At 42.1% G+C, this 14,984-nt stretch overlaps 1 protein-coding gene across 22 annotated transcripts in view; it reads left to right on the forward strand.

Annotated features, from left to right (window-relative positions):
- LOC118514267 (RNA-binding protein Musashi homolog Rbp6) overlaps positions 1-14,984 on the forward strand; it is a 529,948-nt gene that overhangs the window by 496,914 nt on the left and 18,050 nt on the right. For 20 of the 22 annotated variants that reach the window (XM_036060991.1, XM_036060995.1, XM_036060988.1 and 17 more), the window contains 2 exons: positions 3,258-3,290; positions 5,654-5,737. In XM_036060991.1, coding sequence (XP_035916884.1) covers positions 3,258-3,290; positions 5,654-5,737 — 117 coding nt within the window. The remainder of the gene's footprint in view (positions 1-3,257; positions 3,291-5,653; positions 5,738-14,984) is intronic. The other 2 variants (XM_036060996.1, XM_036060993.1) reach the window with 1 other exon arrangement.

Raw genomic sequence — 14,984 nt, forward strand, 5'->3', positions numbered from 1 at the left:
ATTTCTCCTGAGTTTTAAAATGTTATCCAACAAATAAAATTACTACATTGAATCATATTACACGTTATCTGTGGCCGTGGCTTCAACGTTATCTGATGAATGGGATCTACAGTAACCAAAAGCTGTGTCAAGAAAAATCCAGAGAACCTTTCTCGTCACATCATCACAAAATTTAAAACCTTCATTAATCATCCCAATCCTCTCACACCAATCCTAATAACGAAAAAAAAGGGTGTCGACCTTTACCAGAAATGTAAAATTAATCGTTTGGGTCGATTATTTTTGAAAAGTGTAATACATCTTTCCTTCCCGCTTGACCCACATTGCCCTGAGAAGAACCACTACAGTTGCATAAAGTTCCATACGAAACTTGCACTCTGTCGTTACTGGATTAAAAAGTATCAGCATCAAACGAAGTATTCAATGCACAATCTTGCACAAGTATTATCAGAGTTGGTATCCATAATAGCAATAAGGCAGAAATGATTAACTAAAACAAGCAAAGAACTATATAAATCATGCAGTGTCGAAGCAAATGATTTGCTTGCTATAAGAGCACCATCGCGTTGTTTCTCTGTCCCAGACAACCGTCGTATCGTCGATGAAGTGTATCAAACAAATGGATAAATCATAAATGAAAGCAAGTAACGTATTAAAAATAACAAAACACAAAAGGAGACACGATTAATGCATAAGAAAACCCGTGAAAAGGATCAACAACGAAACATTTATTCATAAACCAGGCATATGATTGTGTGCGTATATTCATATATTTGTAACACATATAATCGAACCAAACTGTTTGCATACTCGCATAATATCTATGCTTCACAAAAAAAAAAAAACAAACAATTCAAGTACTTCAGCAAAGAAACGTATAAGAAGCGCTTTTTGATCGATGTCCAATAGTTGTCCAATGTCAGTGTGCTTATTGAGGCATAATATTTGTATAAAAAAATCTCTCAAAATGTGCTCCAAGACACGAAAAACACGAACCAGGAATATCAGCCATTTTACGTTTGGCTGCTGTAACATCATCGTAACTATCGAGCCGTACAGAAATTAACAGAAACCAAGCGCAAAAATCCACGATCAGATCAGATCGTCCGAAGGCAACGAAAACGATATCTCAATATCGCTACAAGGCTCTTCCACCGTAGGACAATAATATTAGCAATTAAGTTAAGAAAAAAATTCCCAAAAACACCTCAAAAGACAACGATTTTAGTTCCTTAACTATTAGACAACTCGAGTGATCGCTAGTGAGTAGGAGTTTGGTTTTGAGTGAGAGTGCAGAGCGTGAGTGATAGTTTGCAGTTTGTTACCTGTTTGTTCTCAACCTTTCATCATTCTTTCGAGTGCATCGTATACCTATTAGAACTGGAGATTGTAAACCTCTTTTTCTTTTCTAAACATTCCTTAACAAGAGCAGCGTTTCTGTTAGTATAATCGATGTAGTGTTACTACTACCACCTGCTAACAAATATCTCTTACACGACCTTAGCAATTAGGTTGAAAAATCTTAAAACACTCACGACGTAACGTAGTGCTTGATTGCAGCCATTTCGGAGAAGATTTCCGGGGTAGTAGCTCCGGTCCCGGATGAACGGTGAGGCAAGGTGAGAAAAACAGTGCAAGAGCCAAGAGTTTATTGCCGCCAAGGTAAGTGGTACCGTAAAACAATTCACTTTGTTTTCGCAGAACAGAAACGCACCCAGCGATCCGTTTGCCAGGGGGTTTCGAGGCAATCGTTTCCGGGAAGTCACTCCGGAAATCACTCCAGCAAGCAAGCAAGCACTTGCGAGCCGTGGCTACACGCAGAAGCAATCAAAAATGCGCTGATTTTAAATCAACCCTGACATCTGACATGAAATTGATAGCACTGATCAGATCGATTTCCGAACAAGTGATACATGTGGTGTGATATAGTGATTAGTTGATTTAGTTATTAAAATATCTATTCACGCTATATCTATTCCAAATACGCTTGTTTTCGTATTCGAACCATTTTAGAATAGAATTTTCCACTATAGCGTGTTAAGCGGCGTGAGCGTGCGTTTGAACTGTGAACTTTAAATACGATTTCAATATTAAACTGTTGATCATCATACGATTCCTACATATCCGTTTGATACTAGTCTTAGACTGTTTTAAAAGCGTAGTAAAGGGGGTTTGGGGATGGGGATTCGATCCACTATAGATAGATTACAATGCGACGGTGTTAGACAGCCAAGACGACGACAAAATCAAATCATTAGCCGTAATAGATAAACCAACAGAAAAAAACAATCAAAATTAGTAGCTGATAGCGAATCATTTTTTGACACTGTTTGATATAAGTAGTTTATAGCGGTTTCTTTTATCCATTATTCCATCAACTTCAGAGTGTGTGTTTTGTGTGAGCGTGTGTGTGTGTGGTGTTACATCTCTGTGTGCAATAGTATCCGTTGTGCTAGAGACAACGAGCGTAACCTCAACGGTGAGGGACAATATGTGGGTGCCAGATGATCGTGTTGCTGCGTACGGCTTCAACGAGATTTTATTTAAAAGACCCAATGGTTCCTTGGATACGCTTCCTTCGCCACCGATTCCTCTCTCTCTCTCTCTCTCTCTCTCTCTCTCTCACTCTCTGTAAAGCTCTCGTGTACTCGTGTAACACACAAAATCAAGCCGTAGTCGTTTGCTGTGTTCAGTTGACTAGTGTTACTACCGTATCCGTTTCCATTCCATCCAGCCGCAAGCTCATCCCATTGTTTTTTTCTTTCTTCCGGATCGATCCAGCAGCTCGTTACATAGTGTTTTTTTGTACCCTAGATGCAGTGTTTTTTCCTTGTGTTTGTTCAATTCGTTCGTATTACCTGGATGTAGTGTCGCTTTTGCTATTTTTATGCAGTTTATTTTCAAGCGAAGAAAAAAAAACAGAATCCTAATATAATCGATCATCCGACAACAATGCTTTCAACTCCCGAGCAAAAGAAGCCCATTTTCCACCCGCGGAAAGGAAAAAGGGGTGTTAGCAAGCAATACCCGCGGGTGGAATAATTTTCTTGCGACTGTTTTGTTGTTTTCCACAAGATGCCGGGGTTTTGTTGTGCCGCTAATTATTTTCCCGTTTTGTTTTTTTTTTGTTCCCCCTTATGTCTCGTAACCGAATTGGTAACCAAAACAGCCATACCAAACAACCCGTTTTCCCTCCCCTGTTTTTCACTAGAAGGTGTCTAAACGTAGCATTTTTTTTTCGTTTTCTGCATTTTTAGATTTTATGTGGTCGCTGGGGACATTACCTGATGGTAAGAAAATTTAAATTTCTCCTTTATTACTACTACCACTACTACTACAACTACTATTTACTACTACCGAAAACAAACAAACTTCCTACAGTACTTTCTTCCTTCTGTGCAAACTATTAAACGAAGCTAAGTCGAAAAAACAAATTGCAAAACATTAAGACCAAAAATCGATGCATTTGGCATGATTTCTATTGAGATGAAGAAAATGAAACAATTGGAACAATTTTCCTATCGAAACAGTCTCACTGCAAACAGCAAGCTCGTATGCAAAATTTTACCAATCGCTACAAATCTAGTTGATCAAATCAATGGCAAACTTTTTAATTTTTCTTACTATCAATCTTTCCAAAACCGATACGCAAAAAAACCATTCCAAAACAACAGCGAACATTTCCAATGTATTTCTTAATCCTTTTTTATGTTTGTTTTACAAGTACTAGTTTTTTTTAGTTTCATTGTATGAGTTAATGTGTTGTGCTACTACTACAGCAACACTTACTCAACCGAATACCCTTTTTTCTGTAGTTCAGTGTTATGTTTTACTCATGAAAAGAACAATGTGCATTTTAACCTTTCATTAATCATACCTACCATAACAATAAAACGTAAATTTTTAAGCTCAATGAGTAAAGCGCTCAATGTAAAAAAATCAAGCAATACATAAGCCTAACCTTACAAATACAACTTACAAATCGATGTGTTTGTTTTTATTTCCCACCAAAATTCTTGATGTGCTTTAGATGGATTTTTCTTTTCTGCAGATGTTAAATATTGAATTTGCCTTAAATGTGTTTCTAAAGATTACATTTCGTTCATTAAACACACACACACATACAATATGGAGGCATGCAATAAAGTAAACTGTTCTTTTCATACGTTCTTCCACCGCAATAAGCTTGCACAACAGTTGTGTTTCTCCTTCTCTTAATTTAAATATCCCAAGCATAATTGTATTTCTACAGGACAGAAAATTACATACTTTGCATATCTAACACACCACAGCCCGTATACTTACCGTAGCTTGTTCTAAATGTTCTCTAGTTTTTTTCAGTTCCTTATTTTCCGTCTGTTTTAACAACGGTATAAATTTCATGTTTATTATGTTTTTTTAATAGCTGTAATTGTTTCATTTATCAAACTTAACATTTGGCCATGATCCTGAACTAGAAACTGTTTTTTTAATCAAACACCACTCCAAATATACCTGTACGTGCTTGAAGTCTCTTAACTTCAGGCCCACATACAAACACTGCAGGATGAAATCAACGAACGAATGTTGCCAGTAGTGGCAATGGCAAGCGTGTAAGTATGCATCAATTCTGAACTAGACGGAAAAAGCGTTAGTGAATCAGTCGAATAGCCCTTAAACGATGTAGCTGTAAAGGTAAACAGTCTTCTTAGTACACCAAGAGTCCGAACGTCAGTCACTAGCTACTGAGCCGAATGCCGGTTGCGTTCGCGATTGTCTAGCTGAAACGAGTAATGCAATAATGATTCATCTATTCTAGCAAAAACAAAGTCTTTTCATCACCTTCTGCATAAACTGACCATCTAATGTTACGTAGTTACATAGTTTACTAAATAAAACACTTAGCAGTAAACAGTTTCATTTAGAATACAACGGAATAGGTTACGTTGGCAAGAACGATGGTCCCTTCTTGGGTCCTTGATTGCTAGATTTTATTTTCCCTAAACGTTTTGGGTTTTTAATTTATGTAGAATAAATTCTAGATGTCACCAAGCAAATCTTTTGAAAGACGTTTCTATATATTCTGTAAAGGCCAGCAGCAACTTAAGGGAAAAAAAAGTCTCAAGAAAATATTATAATGGGAAGGTCTAATGCCGATAATCATCAGAATAAGACATTCAAGTATGTTCAATCAGGGCTTTTCAACGATAAAGAAGCAAGAGAGCAAAAGCTGAAACTTGTCCGGGAAATTCAAAAACTATTCTTCTAAGTCTGAGGATCTCTGAGGATCTATTCTTAGTCGTACGGAAAATTGATGCATACAGCGTTCGTTTCGCGCGTTGATTTCGCCTGCAGCCTGTTGGTGGTTGTTGTATTTTCGACGTCTCAATTTTTGCTAACATTGTTTTCCCTGTTCACGAACGTGTTTTCCTTCTACTTCGAATCCTTCTACCGATACCTATCTGAATCGGTTACCCCTTAGCAGTAAAGCCATACCATGCCATCCTTCACACTGACAGTTTCTATATGGAAGAAATGCTAATACTCTATTAAGAATGCGCTTCTGATAGCCATAATCAATGATTTCTAATAAATGTTTTTTCTTCTCTTTTTCTCTCTCTCTCTCTCTCTTTCTCCGCTTCTGTTCTCCTCGCTCCCTCTCGCCATCACACAGGTTTCCCCGCTGCCGCATACGCTGCGTACGCAGCCGGTCGTGGCTTTTCCGGCTACCCGAGCTTTGGACTACCGTACCCAACAGGTAACCTTAACTTGGCGAGTTTGCACGCACATTTAACAGGCAACCATCACCTGCACCACCACCATCACAACAATCCCTCCCACCACCATTCGTCCTCCTCCACCACTGCCGGTGGCGGCAGCAACACGTCCACGGCTGCGGCGGCGGCTGCTGCAGCTGCTGCGGCCGCCGCTGCAGCCATCCATCATCCGTTGCTGTCGGCCGGGGCCGGTGCCACCGTGTCCTCCTGCCATCCGCTCCACCACCACCACCACCATCACCATCCGTTCGAACACTTGGGGCACCTGTTTTCGCACCACCATCACCATCCGGGGGCGGCGGCCGCGGCAGCTGCAGCAGCCGCCGCTGCCGCCACCCATCACCATTCGCTGCAGTTGTGAATGCAACCGAGGGCGCGTCCACCGACGGCGCTTGCCCAAAAGCCGGCTGCACTAAGCTCGGTCACCGCACTGTTGCACACTGCCGTGTCTGCTAACGCATCCTCCGCCAACACTACTTCTACTACCACTACCACTACGGCTACGGTGACTCCGTCCGATACATCTTCGGTAGAGCAGGTGGATGAAGTTGACACATCCACCGGCACTTTGCAGCCGGCCGAAAGCGAGTCCGCTAATCAAGCACTAACCTCCAAAGCTTCGTCAAACGAGAGGAAAAATCGTCTGGGATCCAAATGACGGGGAATGTTGGCGAGTGGCACAGAGAGAACGAGCGGTGCGTTCTGCTGTGACAACATCGCCCCGTTTGATCGTTGCTGTGGTTGTTTTTGGTGCGATCAGCAGCTTTGTTGCGAGTGCTGTCGCTAAATTAGCAGGCATCACTTTGGTGGCCCACGTGCTGCCACGAGCATGTAATGCAATTGCGTCCATTTTAAGGCTCAGAAAACAGCTTGTTGTTGGGGTATTTGGGGGAAAAAATTAAAACAAAATTAAGTTAACATTAAACCAATTTCAACATTAAATAACTCAAATAATCAATGGGTAATGCTGCTTATTAAATGATATTAAAACAAACCTGTCCAATAGGTAAAGAAATGTAAAGCATCGATGAACAAACAATACAGAAATCCCTTAAGAACTTCTCCTAGCGCTTATCAAACTATAAAGCAAGTATTTGAAATAGTATTCCGATTCCCTTTAAAACTACATCAACATACAATTTCCAATTCTCAATCAGTGAAAGTATAACGAATTAAATGAACTCTATAGCAGAGTTGTTATGTCAGTTGCAGAACAAGATACAAGAATACTCAGTACTAGAGTCAGTATTTAGAATTCTCTTTGAACTAGCATTGAATGAACGCATATGAAATGCATTAAACTTAGCTTGCTTTGTTGCTACATGCATAATGTGTGGTATGTGTATGTGTATCTTTAACTAAACAAACAGTTCTTCAACAAAACATAACTCTTACCGAGATAGTATAGCTAGCACAATTTAGATATTAGTCAGTGTATTCCATACTCCATAGCCCATGCATGGTCCCATGCGGTGGTCTCTTATCTCGAAAATAACACACCACTGACCACCATCGCGTGACGCGATTATTTCACACTTAAACAAGCGCATTAGGATGACAGTTTGGAATTTTTGTGGGCTATTTTTTAACTCCCGTCTTAACCGGATGGGACGGTTTGCCACCCGGTAGCCCACACTGATAATGAGGGATGGCAGCCCGGACAAAATGCTGGATCATTTCGACGATGACATAATAATATTTCTTTCCCCCAACCCGTAGTCCCCGAAATGATTGTCTAAATTTTCAACACTCACTCAGGTATGAAAAAGAGCACGGCAAGCGGCGATAGAAAAAAAAATGGGGAATCAAAATCCCTTCACGCGCTATCACGTCCCAACACACACAGAGCCATCCCGTTGACAGGTATATTTCGCCGCAAAGCTTTGCCATATCTCACCCACTGGGTTTGAATGAGGTATGACAAAAAAAACCTCACCCATCCTCCCCCACCCCCCGGGAGATCAAAATAAACACTGCCGTCACACAAAACCTATCGCACATGGCCGATAAGGGAGCGGGAAGCATTTTCGACCGTGGGCGGCACTTGGGTGTGCGGTGTGGTTGCGTAATGTAAACATTTACATAATTCATAAAGTGATTATAATGTGCAGTGGAAAACCGGCCACACCATGTTTGTTTTCCTATGACACTTTCGGGTAAATCCGATATGGGCTAACACGGACCCGGGTGGGTTGACGTTCGGTGAAGGATACAGAGTGTGTTGGTCACAAATTACGCCTACCCCGTACGGCTCAAGAAAGGTGTGACCGCGCGATAGAAAGCTTTCAGCAGGCGAGCGTTTTCGGAGAGAGGGAAGCCGTGAAACGGATTAAGAAATTTCTTTTTCGAACGAGTTCTAGAAACACGTTCGTCGAATCACCCGACCCCAGGATCCCGATGGTGAGGTGCAAATGAGCATGTCATATATTATATCATAAAACAAACATCTACTACACTCGCCCCACGAGCGAAGAGAGCACGAACGATAAACGATAGCGAAAGCCACCAATGTGGAGTGCTTGGAGCCGTGGTTCGGGAAGGTGGTTTGGGAAAACTAATAACACCTCACCACTACTCACCACCAAAGTCTCCGTGCCCTCATTCACACCATTTATTACACACCACACCGATAGCACAAAGCAAACCGAGAGAGTGTGTAAAGTTTATCACCATAAATTTACATATAATAACTGACGGCGGCATTAGGATATAGGACGGTGAAATCCGTGTTGGTTACGATAATAAATTGAATTGCACCACGACCACCTTCACCAGGACCACCAGGTCCACCACGGGCTCAAGAAAAGTTAACTGGCGCGCGGTGAAGTGTTGATCTTAGTTCTAGTGTCAACTCGCTTCGGAACTCTTTCTCACCGTTGACACTCTCGGCTAGCCGAATCGACACAATGCTGCTGCGCGGCCGTTCATGGCAATCATCCACATGGGAGTAATGCTTTTCGCTCGCGGTAGACGGGACCTTTGTTTATCTTGCGTCGCGAGCACTAATCGCAATTATTATCACCTGCCAAGGTTAATCACCGTGTGTTGGGAGTTGTCTGGAATGCTTGAGGGAGGTAGTTTGTAATGATGTTATGAAACGGATTGATTGCTTATGCCAGCTCCAATCGTTTGTTTAATTGGGTGACATGTCTGAAGCTGGAACACGAAAAAGGGGAATTCAAATGGACTGCGACAGATTTCTTAACGCATCAACATTTTATCAGAGCAGGGCCTTCAAAAATGTATAGTCCTTTAAATATTGGGTCCATGTCCCAATAATATAACTGGCCTTGAGGATCAGTTGAAATTCAGTTTTGGCCACGAAATTATTGGACCAGATGCATTCTTAAAGGACAATTGTTGAGGATCCTTAGGGGATCTTCAACACGATCGTTCTTGGAACCCATGCAATATTTCTGGAAGCAGACAACAAATTCTACCTATTCCTTTGTCAAAAGTTCAGTGTCAAACTACTTGACATGAGAGACGACGCTTTGGCATCGTTTAGTATCTACTGTCCAGGATCTACTGTGCGATGAAAAGACATCGGCTAGTTCTTAGGGCTCAGAGGTAGAAATGCCAGTTTCAAATATGCCCTCCAAAGCATTTTCCACCACTCTTCAACCTATAAAAGCTCTCACCCTTATCGCTCAGCTCACAGCATGCAGCTAAAGTTCGAAAGTCCAACCCAAAGCAGTTGACCTGCCAGCATTAACGCTAGTCCACTAATGTTTACCAACGCCACTGAGCACGCATGCACTTGGGACACAGCCGGCGAAAAAAAAACAACGATTGACGACCACATCGCCATCGTGCGGTAATTGAGCATCGGAGCTAACACTTTCACCCGTGACAACCACCCCCACGCCAAATGTGTTACGGTGATGATATGATTTATAGGAAAACACCTGCCACGCCGCGTACTGTGCCGGGTTTCCCCGGTACGGCTGGCGTCTTTATCGTGCTGCCAAGCCCGGCCCAATTGCATTCCTGATGGCCTGGCGGTAGCTTAAGGTGTAGATTTGCATTTTAATTAGAGGTAGTTAACGCTGCCTGCCGCGCCCGGCTTTGGACGGTTGAGCCTACAAGCGAACCTCCCGAGCGCTGGTGTAAGTTTTCCGGGGATGCTTTCACCATGGCGCACCGGATTCAAGACACCCCCGGGCAGCAATTCGTTAAGCACAGGCGCCGTAGTGGGTAGGCGAAGTTTTATGAGCATTGTTAGCGAAACGATTTGGAGCCGGTTGTTCAGGTTAAGTATTTTTAATGGACTATGAACCTTCCGTACGGAACCCTTTGGTGGACTGTCGGTCTGGGGGGTTGGGCAAATTCTGTGCTTTGTGGGCTCAATACCGGGCGAGCACCCCGTATTCCAGTACATGTGAGATAGTTCTGGTTTAGCTCGACGTTTATAATCGTTGTTAAAATGCACCCAGCAGGCGGTATGTGTAATGGTCAGGCTAGCCGGCTACGGTGGAAAATCGCAAGACCGCAGCACCAGGCTCAGGTTAGGAAAATTAAAATAGAGAGCAACAAAACCATAAAAAACCCCCGAGCAGTCAACCACGTCGCAAAGGGTGGTTCGCCGTTAAAAGCAGGGTAAAATGGGATGTTAGTTTTCATTTCAATCAGATAAGCTAATTGAGCAATTAAGCGGTCGCTCGCGTTTTTGAGCGTGAGAGGCGTGACTGAATATTTCCAGTCAAAGTCTAGTGGTTTTGTAAACACTATCCGGTTATTACAACATGCACCAGCTCATATGAATTCTTTTTTATTAAACATTCATGCATACGTACTGTACCAGATTTGCATTTAGGTGAAATAATTCTCTGCGTGCGTAATGGGAGGAACAAAAAATCAATTAACAAACGCCTTCAAAAACTGTGCACTCGTTTAAAGCAAAACGACAGTAAGCCTTCCGTAAACTTCCACGCCGCAATGACACTCTTTCAACTTCATCTGCAATACAGCAAAAAAAAAGCGCAGCAGTGCAAATGAAACAAAACGAACGAAACGAACCCTACGTGCATACTCATTGCACACTCACAACAACTAAGCCACTTTTACGAGCCGCTGTCCGGGTTGCTTTATGCTCGAGCATCACCGTTCCTTTGCCCTAACGAGCCGCCCGAATGAAGCCATTCCGATGCATCGCTCGACCGAAGCAAACGATGCCATGGTTTTCCCACGAAACGGTTGGCCAAAAATTTTCACGTTGAATGAACCACATACAACAACCCAACCAACCGCGGAATCTATTGCCCCGGCACTTTTATCTAGTGCACGGCGAGACGATGTTGTTTGTAACACTAGAATTGCTTGTAATATAGCGCTACGTATACTCGCTCTTGGCAGCTAGTCTACACCCGGCAGAGAGCATATGCCATGTGTGTGTGTGTGTGGTTTGCCCCATCTTATATGGTAATGTGCGTTCACCCAAAAAGGGCTTTTATTGTCCCACCAGACAGTAATGTTGTCGGGGGAAAAATGGACAAACCCATCCGTACCGTACCCAAACCGATTGCCGTGGGGGAGGGGAGGAGTTTTCTCTTTAATTGTACGCTGTTACGAGCAGATGGGCAATCACATTCGAGGTTTTCGCATTCTTATTTTTACCTTGATTTATTCTTGCTTTACATGGAAAGCGTGTCTTGTTTCCTATTCTTCCTGCAAATTACTTTATACTGTGTTTTGGTTGTTGTTCTTTTTTTGTGTTTTATCATTAGCAGTTGAGTTTTTTTCTTCTAGTTTTATTAGTTCTATGTTTTCCTTTTCCTTTTCTCTTCTCCTGTTACCTAGTGTGTGTGTTTTGTTTTCTGATGTGATTTGGTTTGCTTTCGTTTCAAATTTTTTTCGTTTCGACTTATTTTTCTGAAATTTTCTTTTCTCTCTCTCTCTCTCTCTCTCTCTCTCTCTTTTTCTTTCTTTTTTCTACCTTCTTTCTGATTCTTCTGTTTGACGTGCCACTATCGCTATTGCCTCGTGCATCACCACCATGCCCTTTTTCATGTGTACCGTTGCCCATTGCACCGAACGTCTGAACCTTCGCAAACCGTGGCACGCAACAGGTGTGATGGGTGTAATGCCCGAGAACCGTATCATCATGGGCGATTATCTGAGTATGGGTCCGTCCACATCATCCTCCTGAGCACGTTCGATGGGATTGCGATGACGTTGAAACGCGAACGGGATAGGCAAATCGATGATAAATGAAAGCAAAAGGACAAATCACATCACAGTACACTTATCGCTAAATAAAACAAAAACACACAAGACATACTTTACACCGAAGTTCATTTAAGCAGTAAATTATTATTCACACTATAAAGGGAAGCACTTGGAAAGTAAATTATTTCAAAGAAAGGATTTTGCAATACACAGTAAAAGCAAGCATGTAACAGAAACACTACACAAACAAATGTTATAAGCCTTGGAGAACAAAATAATTTTCATTAAGACAAAACAGTCACTGAAATAAATTTTAATTTTAAATAATATGAAATTTTCTTCTTTTTTTCTCTTATCATTTTAATAAATTATTTCGAGCGTGAATACAATTACAGCGTTTAGCAAAAGTGTGTCGAATATTAGGCAACTCTCTCCTATAAAAATAAAACAAAGCTGCCACATAATTAATCGTGCCACGAATACTTCCCAATCAATAAAACAAACACGGTTGTACATCACCCAAAAATGGCTACCACTCGGCACGGCCCAAGTATTAGCACGAGGGGACGAAAATGGCACTCGTTGGAAAAACATTAAATTTACCACCGGGCTCACCGTAGCGGTCAGCACGAAATGTGCGTAGCGGTGGCCGGCCGGCACACCGGGTACAGCAGGTACTTTGCAAATATAGGTATTTGCCGGGCCTCACGCATACCGATTTTCCACAAACATTGGAAATCGGAGCTAATCCACTCACGAAATCGATAACGCAAATTAAGTCATTACGGTAGCTGACAATCGCCAATTTGCATTTCGGGTTCGTGTGCGAGTGCGAGATTATTCGGGTGGAATAGGGAGGTGGATTGGGGGCAAAGTGTTTGTATTTTGATTTGTACCACTTTTCACTGTTCACCAAGTGGAAATGTTTCGTTATTTAGAACTTTTGACGAAAGCTTCCTGTTGTCATTTTGTAGAAATGTTTTGAGCTTTCTTTTAAGAACCTCGATCGATTCAGGCTGAATTTATTTGTCTAATCCTTATCAGCTTCTATGTATTTCGCTCACGAACACGCGCACACACTCAAGACGAGCACGTTTAATGGCAAACTATCACATCTAATCCGTGATCGGACAGCTAACCTGCCAACCGGTGGGGTCAAGTCGGTTACACCCGGTAAAGTGGTGCAAGATAATTTCCATTCCATCCGGGGGTGAGCAGGGGGCGAAGGCGGGACAAAGTGCGAATGCATTTTAAATGATGTTTTCGGTTTGAGGGTAAATTAACATTTTCATTACAAATTCTAACATCGTGATGAATACCGGTCATCACCGGTGTTCGCCTTCGGGGAGGCGAAAATTTGCCTAACGGGGTGTGCGTCTGCCATGGAGGACCATGCGGTTGCAGGTGAGCAATTTATTGGGGTGAAAAAGCCGGGGGGGGGGGGTGGGGTATAGGGGTTTTGGAAAAGAGGGTCCACGTCCGACAGATAACCGGTGGTTCCGGCTTCGGGGAGGGGCTTCAGGGTGAGATGAGTGAATTCGAATCGTTGGTCAGGGGAATGATGCTACACATTTACGACATGAATAATAAATGATGCTGATCGAAATAATTCACCATTCGAAGCGAACAATCGTGTATCGGGCAGGGGGTGACAAAAGGGGTTAAAGGTGGTGGTGGTGGTGAACAAAACCCGGGTTGCGTGAAGCTCGGGAGGCAATTTTAGATTCTGCGTGAAGACATGTAGCATTGCTGGAGGAAATTAAATGCTGCCGAAAGCTGGGCGAATAGAGCAAAGAGTTGATTTAAATCATGTTTTTGGTAGAGAAAATCCAGAGGTTCATTTTAAGAAATGTTTTCAAGCGAAGATGGTGGTGATGGATGGTGATGTTATGTTAATGATTTAAATGGTGCCCGAGTCACACATTTCTTTAAATGTTCCCTTATTTTCCTGAAACTCCTTCCATTAAATCCTCATTACACTGCCGCAACACACAGTAACTTCACCGTATGTCACACTGTTGTCTCGTTGTCCACTTCGTTCCCCGGTGTTGTGCTGAGCAAAACATGCAACAACAAAAACGCACAGAAAGGTTACATTAATGACTGTTCATCATGTGTTTTTAATAATTAATCATACAATATCAGCGACATGATAGGCGTGAACGGGTACTGCAAATGATGAGTCTCTGATTTACATTATAACAGTAATTTGTATTGAAAAGCTATGAAAAACTTATCCTCCCTTTTTTCAACTTATTATCATTAAAGTTACATGAGCACTGTAATAGAGTGACAGTTTGCAGAAACATTATGAGGTGCGGGAAAAAATGTGCAAACAGTACGAATGAAGCTAAAATTTACATTTTAATTTAAAAGGAGTAAAACTGACAAACACACCATTAAAAATTATAAAGAAAAAAATACCAAAATAGCACAAAACAAATAAAAAAGCGCAACACAGCAAGAAAAAAAACGCACAACCAGTTTGCAAATCCGTTGGTGTGAATAAATAAAAATGATGAATAAATGTATAAATTCAAACCACACACAACCAACGCGCCCCAAATCAGCATATCGGTGTCGATTGCACCGAAAACGATTCGCTGCTCCTTCATTTTGTTTTGTAGCGTGGATTGGTGACCTGGTCCGAGTCATGATGTTTTTCACAATTTTTAATAACAAAACAAACCGAACAAGAGCCGATTTGATTGAGTGTTTTCATTTTTGGAAATAAATTCGCTTCAACATTCGTTTGCGCGGATATCAGAATCAAACAGAAGCAAAACGCACATACATACACACACAAAGAAATGGCCACCATCTTCCTTCTGGCCATAGCTGTAGAACCACCACCCGGAAGCTCTGCCGGTGGTTAGCCCTTGATCATTAATGCATGGCGGTTTCGGGGGTCGGAGTTTGGGTGGTCTTGCCTAAACCTTTACACTCCGAAGCTGACCGATTTTACCTGAACCATTTCATTGCGCATTACGGCGGCCCGGGTTTCCGTCCCCTTTTTTCCCGCCGCATCCGAGGCATTAATTGATCTACCATTTAAGTGGG

The sequence above is a fragment of the Anopheles stephensi genome, chromosome 3 (assembly GCF_013141755.1).
Source record: "Anopheles stephensi strain Indian chromosome 3, UCI_ANSTEP_V1.0, whole genome shotgun sequence".
Lineage (NCBI taxonomy): Eukaryota > Metazoa > Arthropoda > Insecta > Diptera > Culicidae > Anopheles > Anopheles stephensi.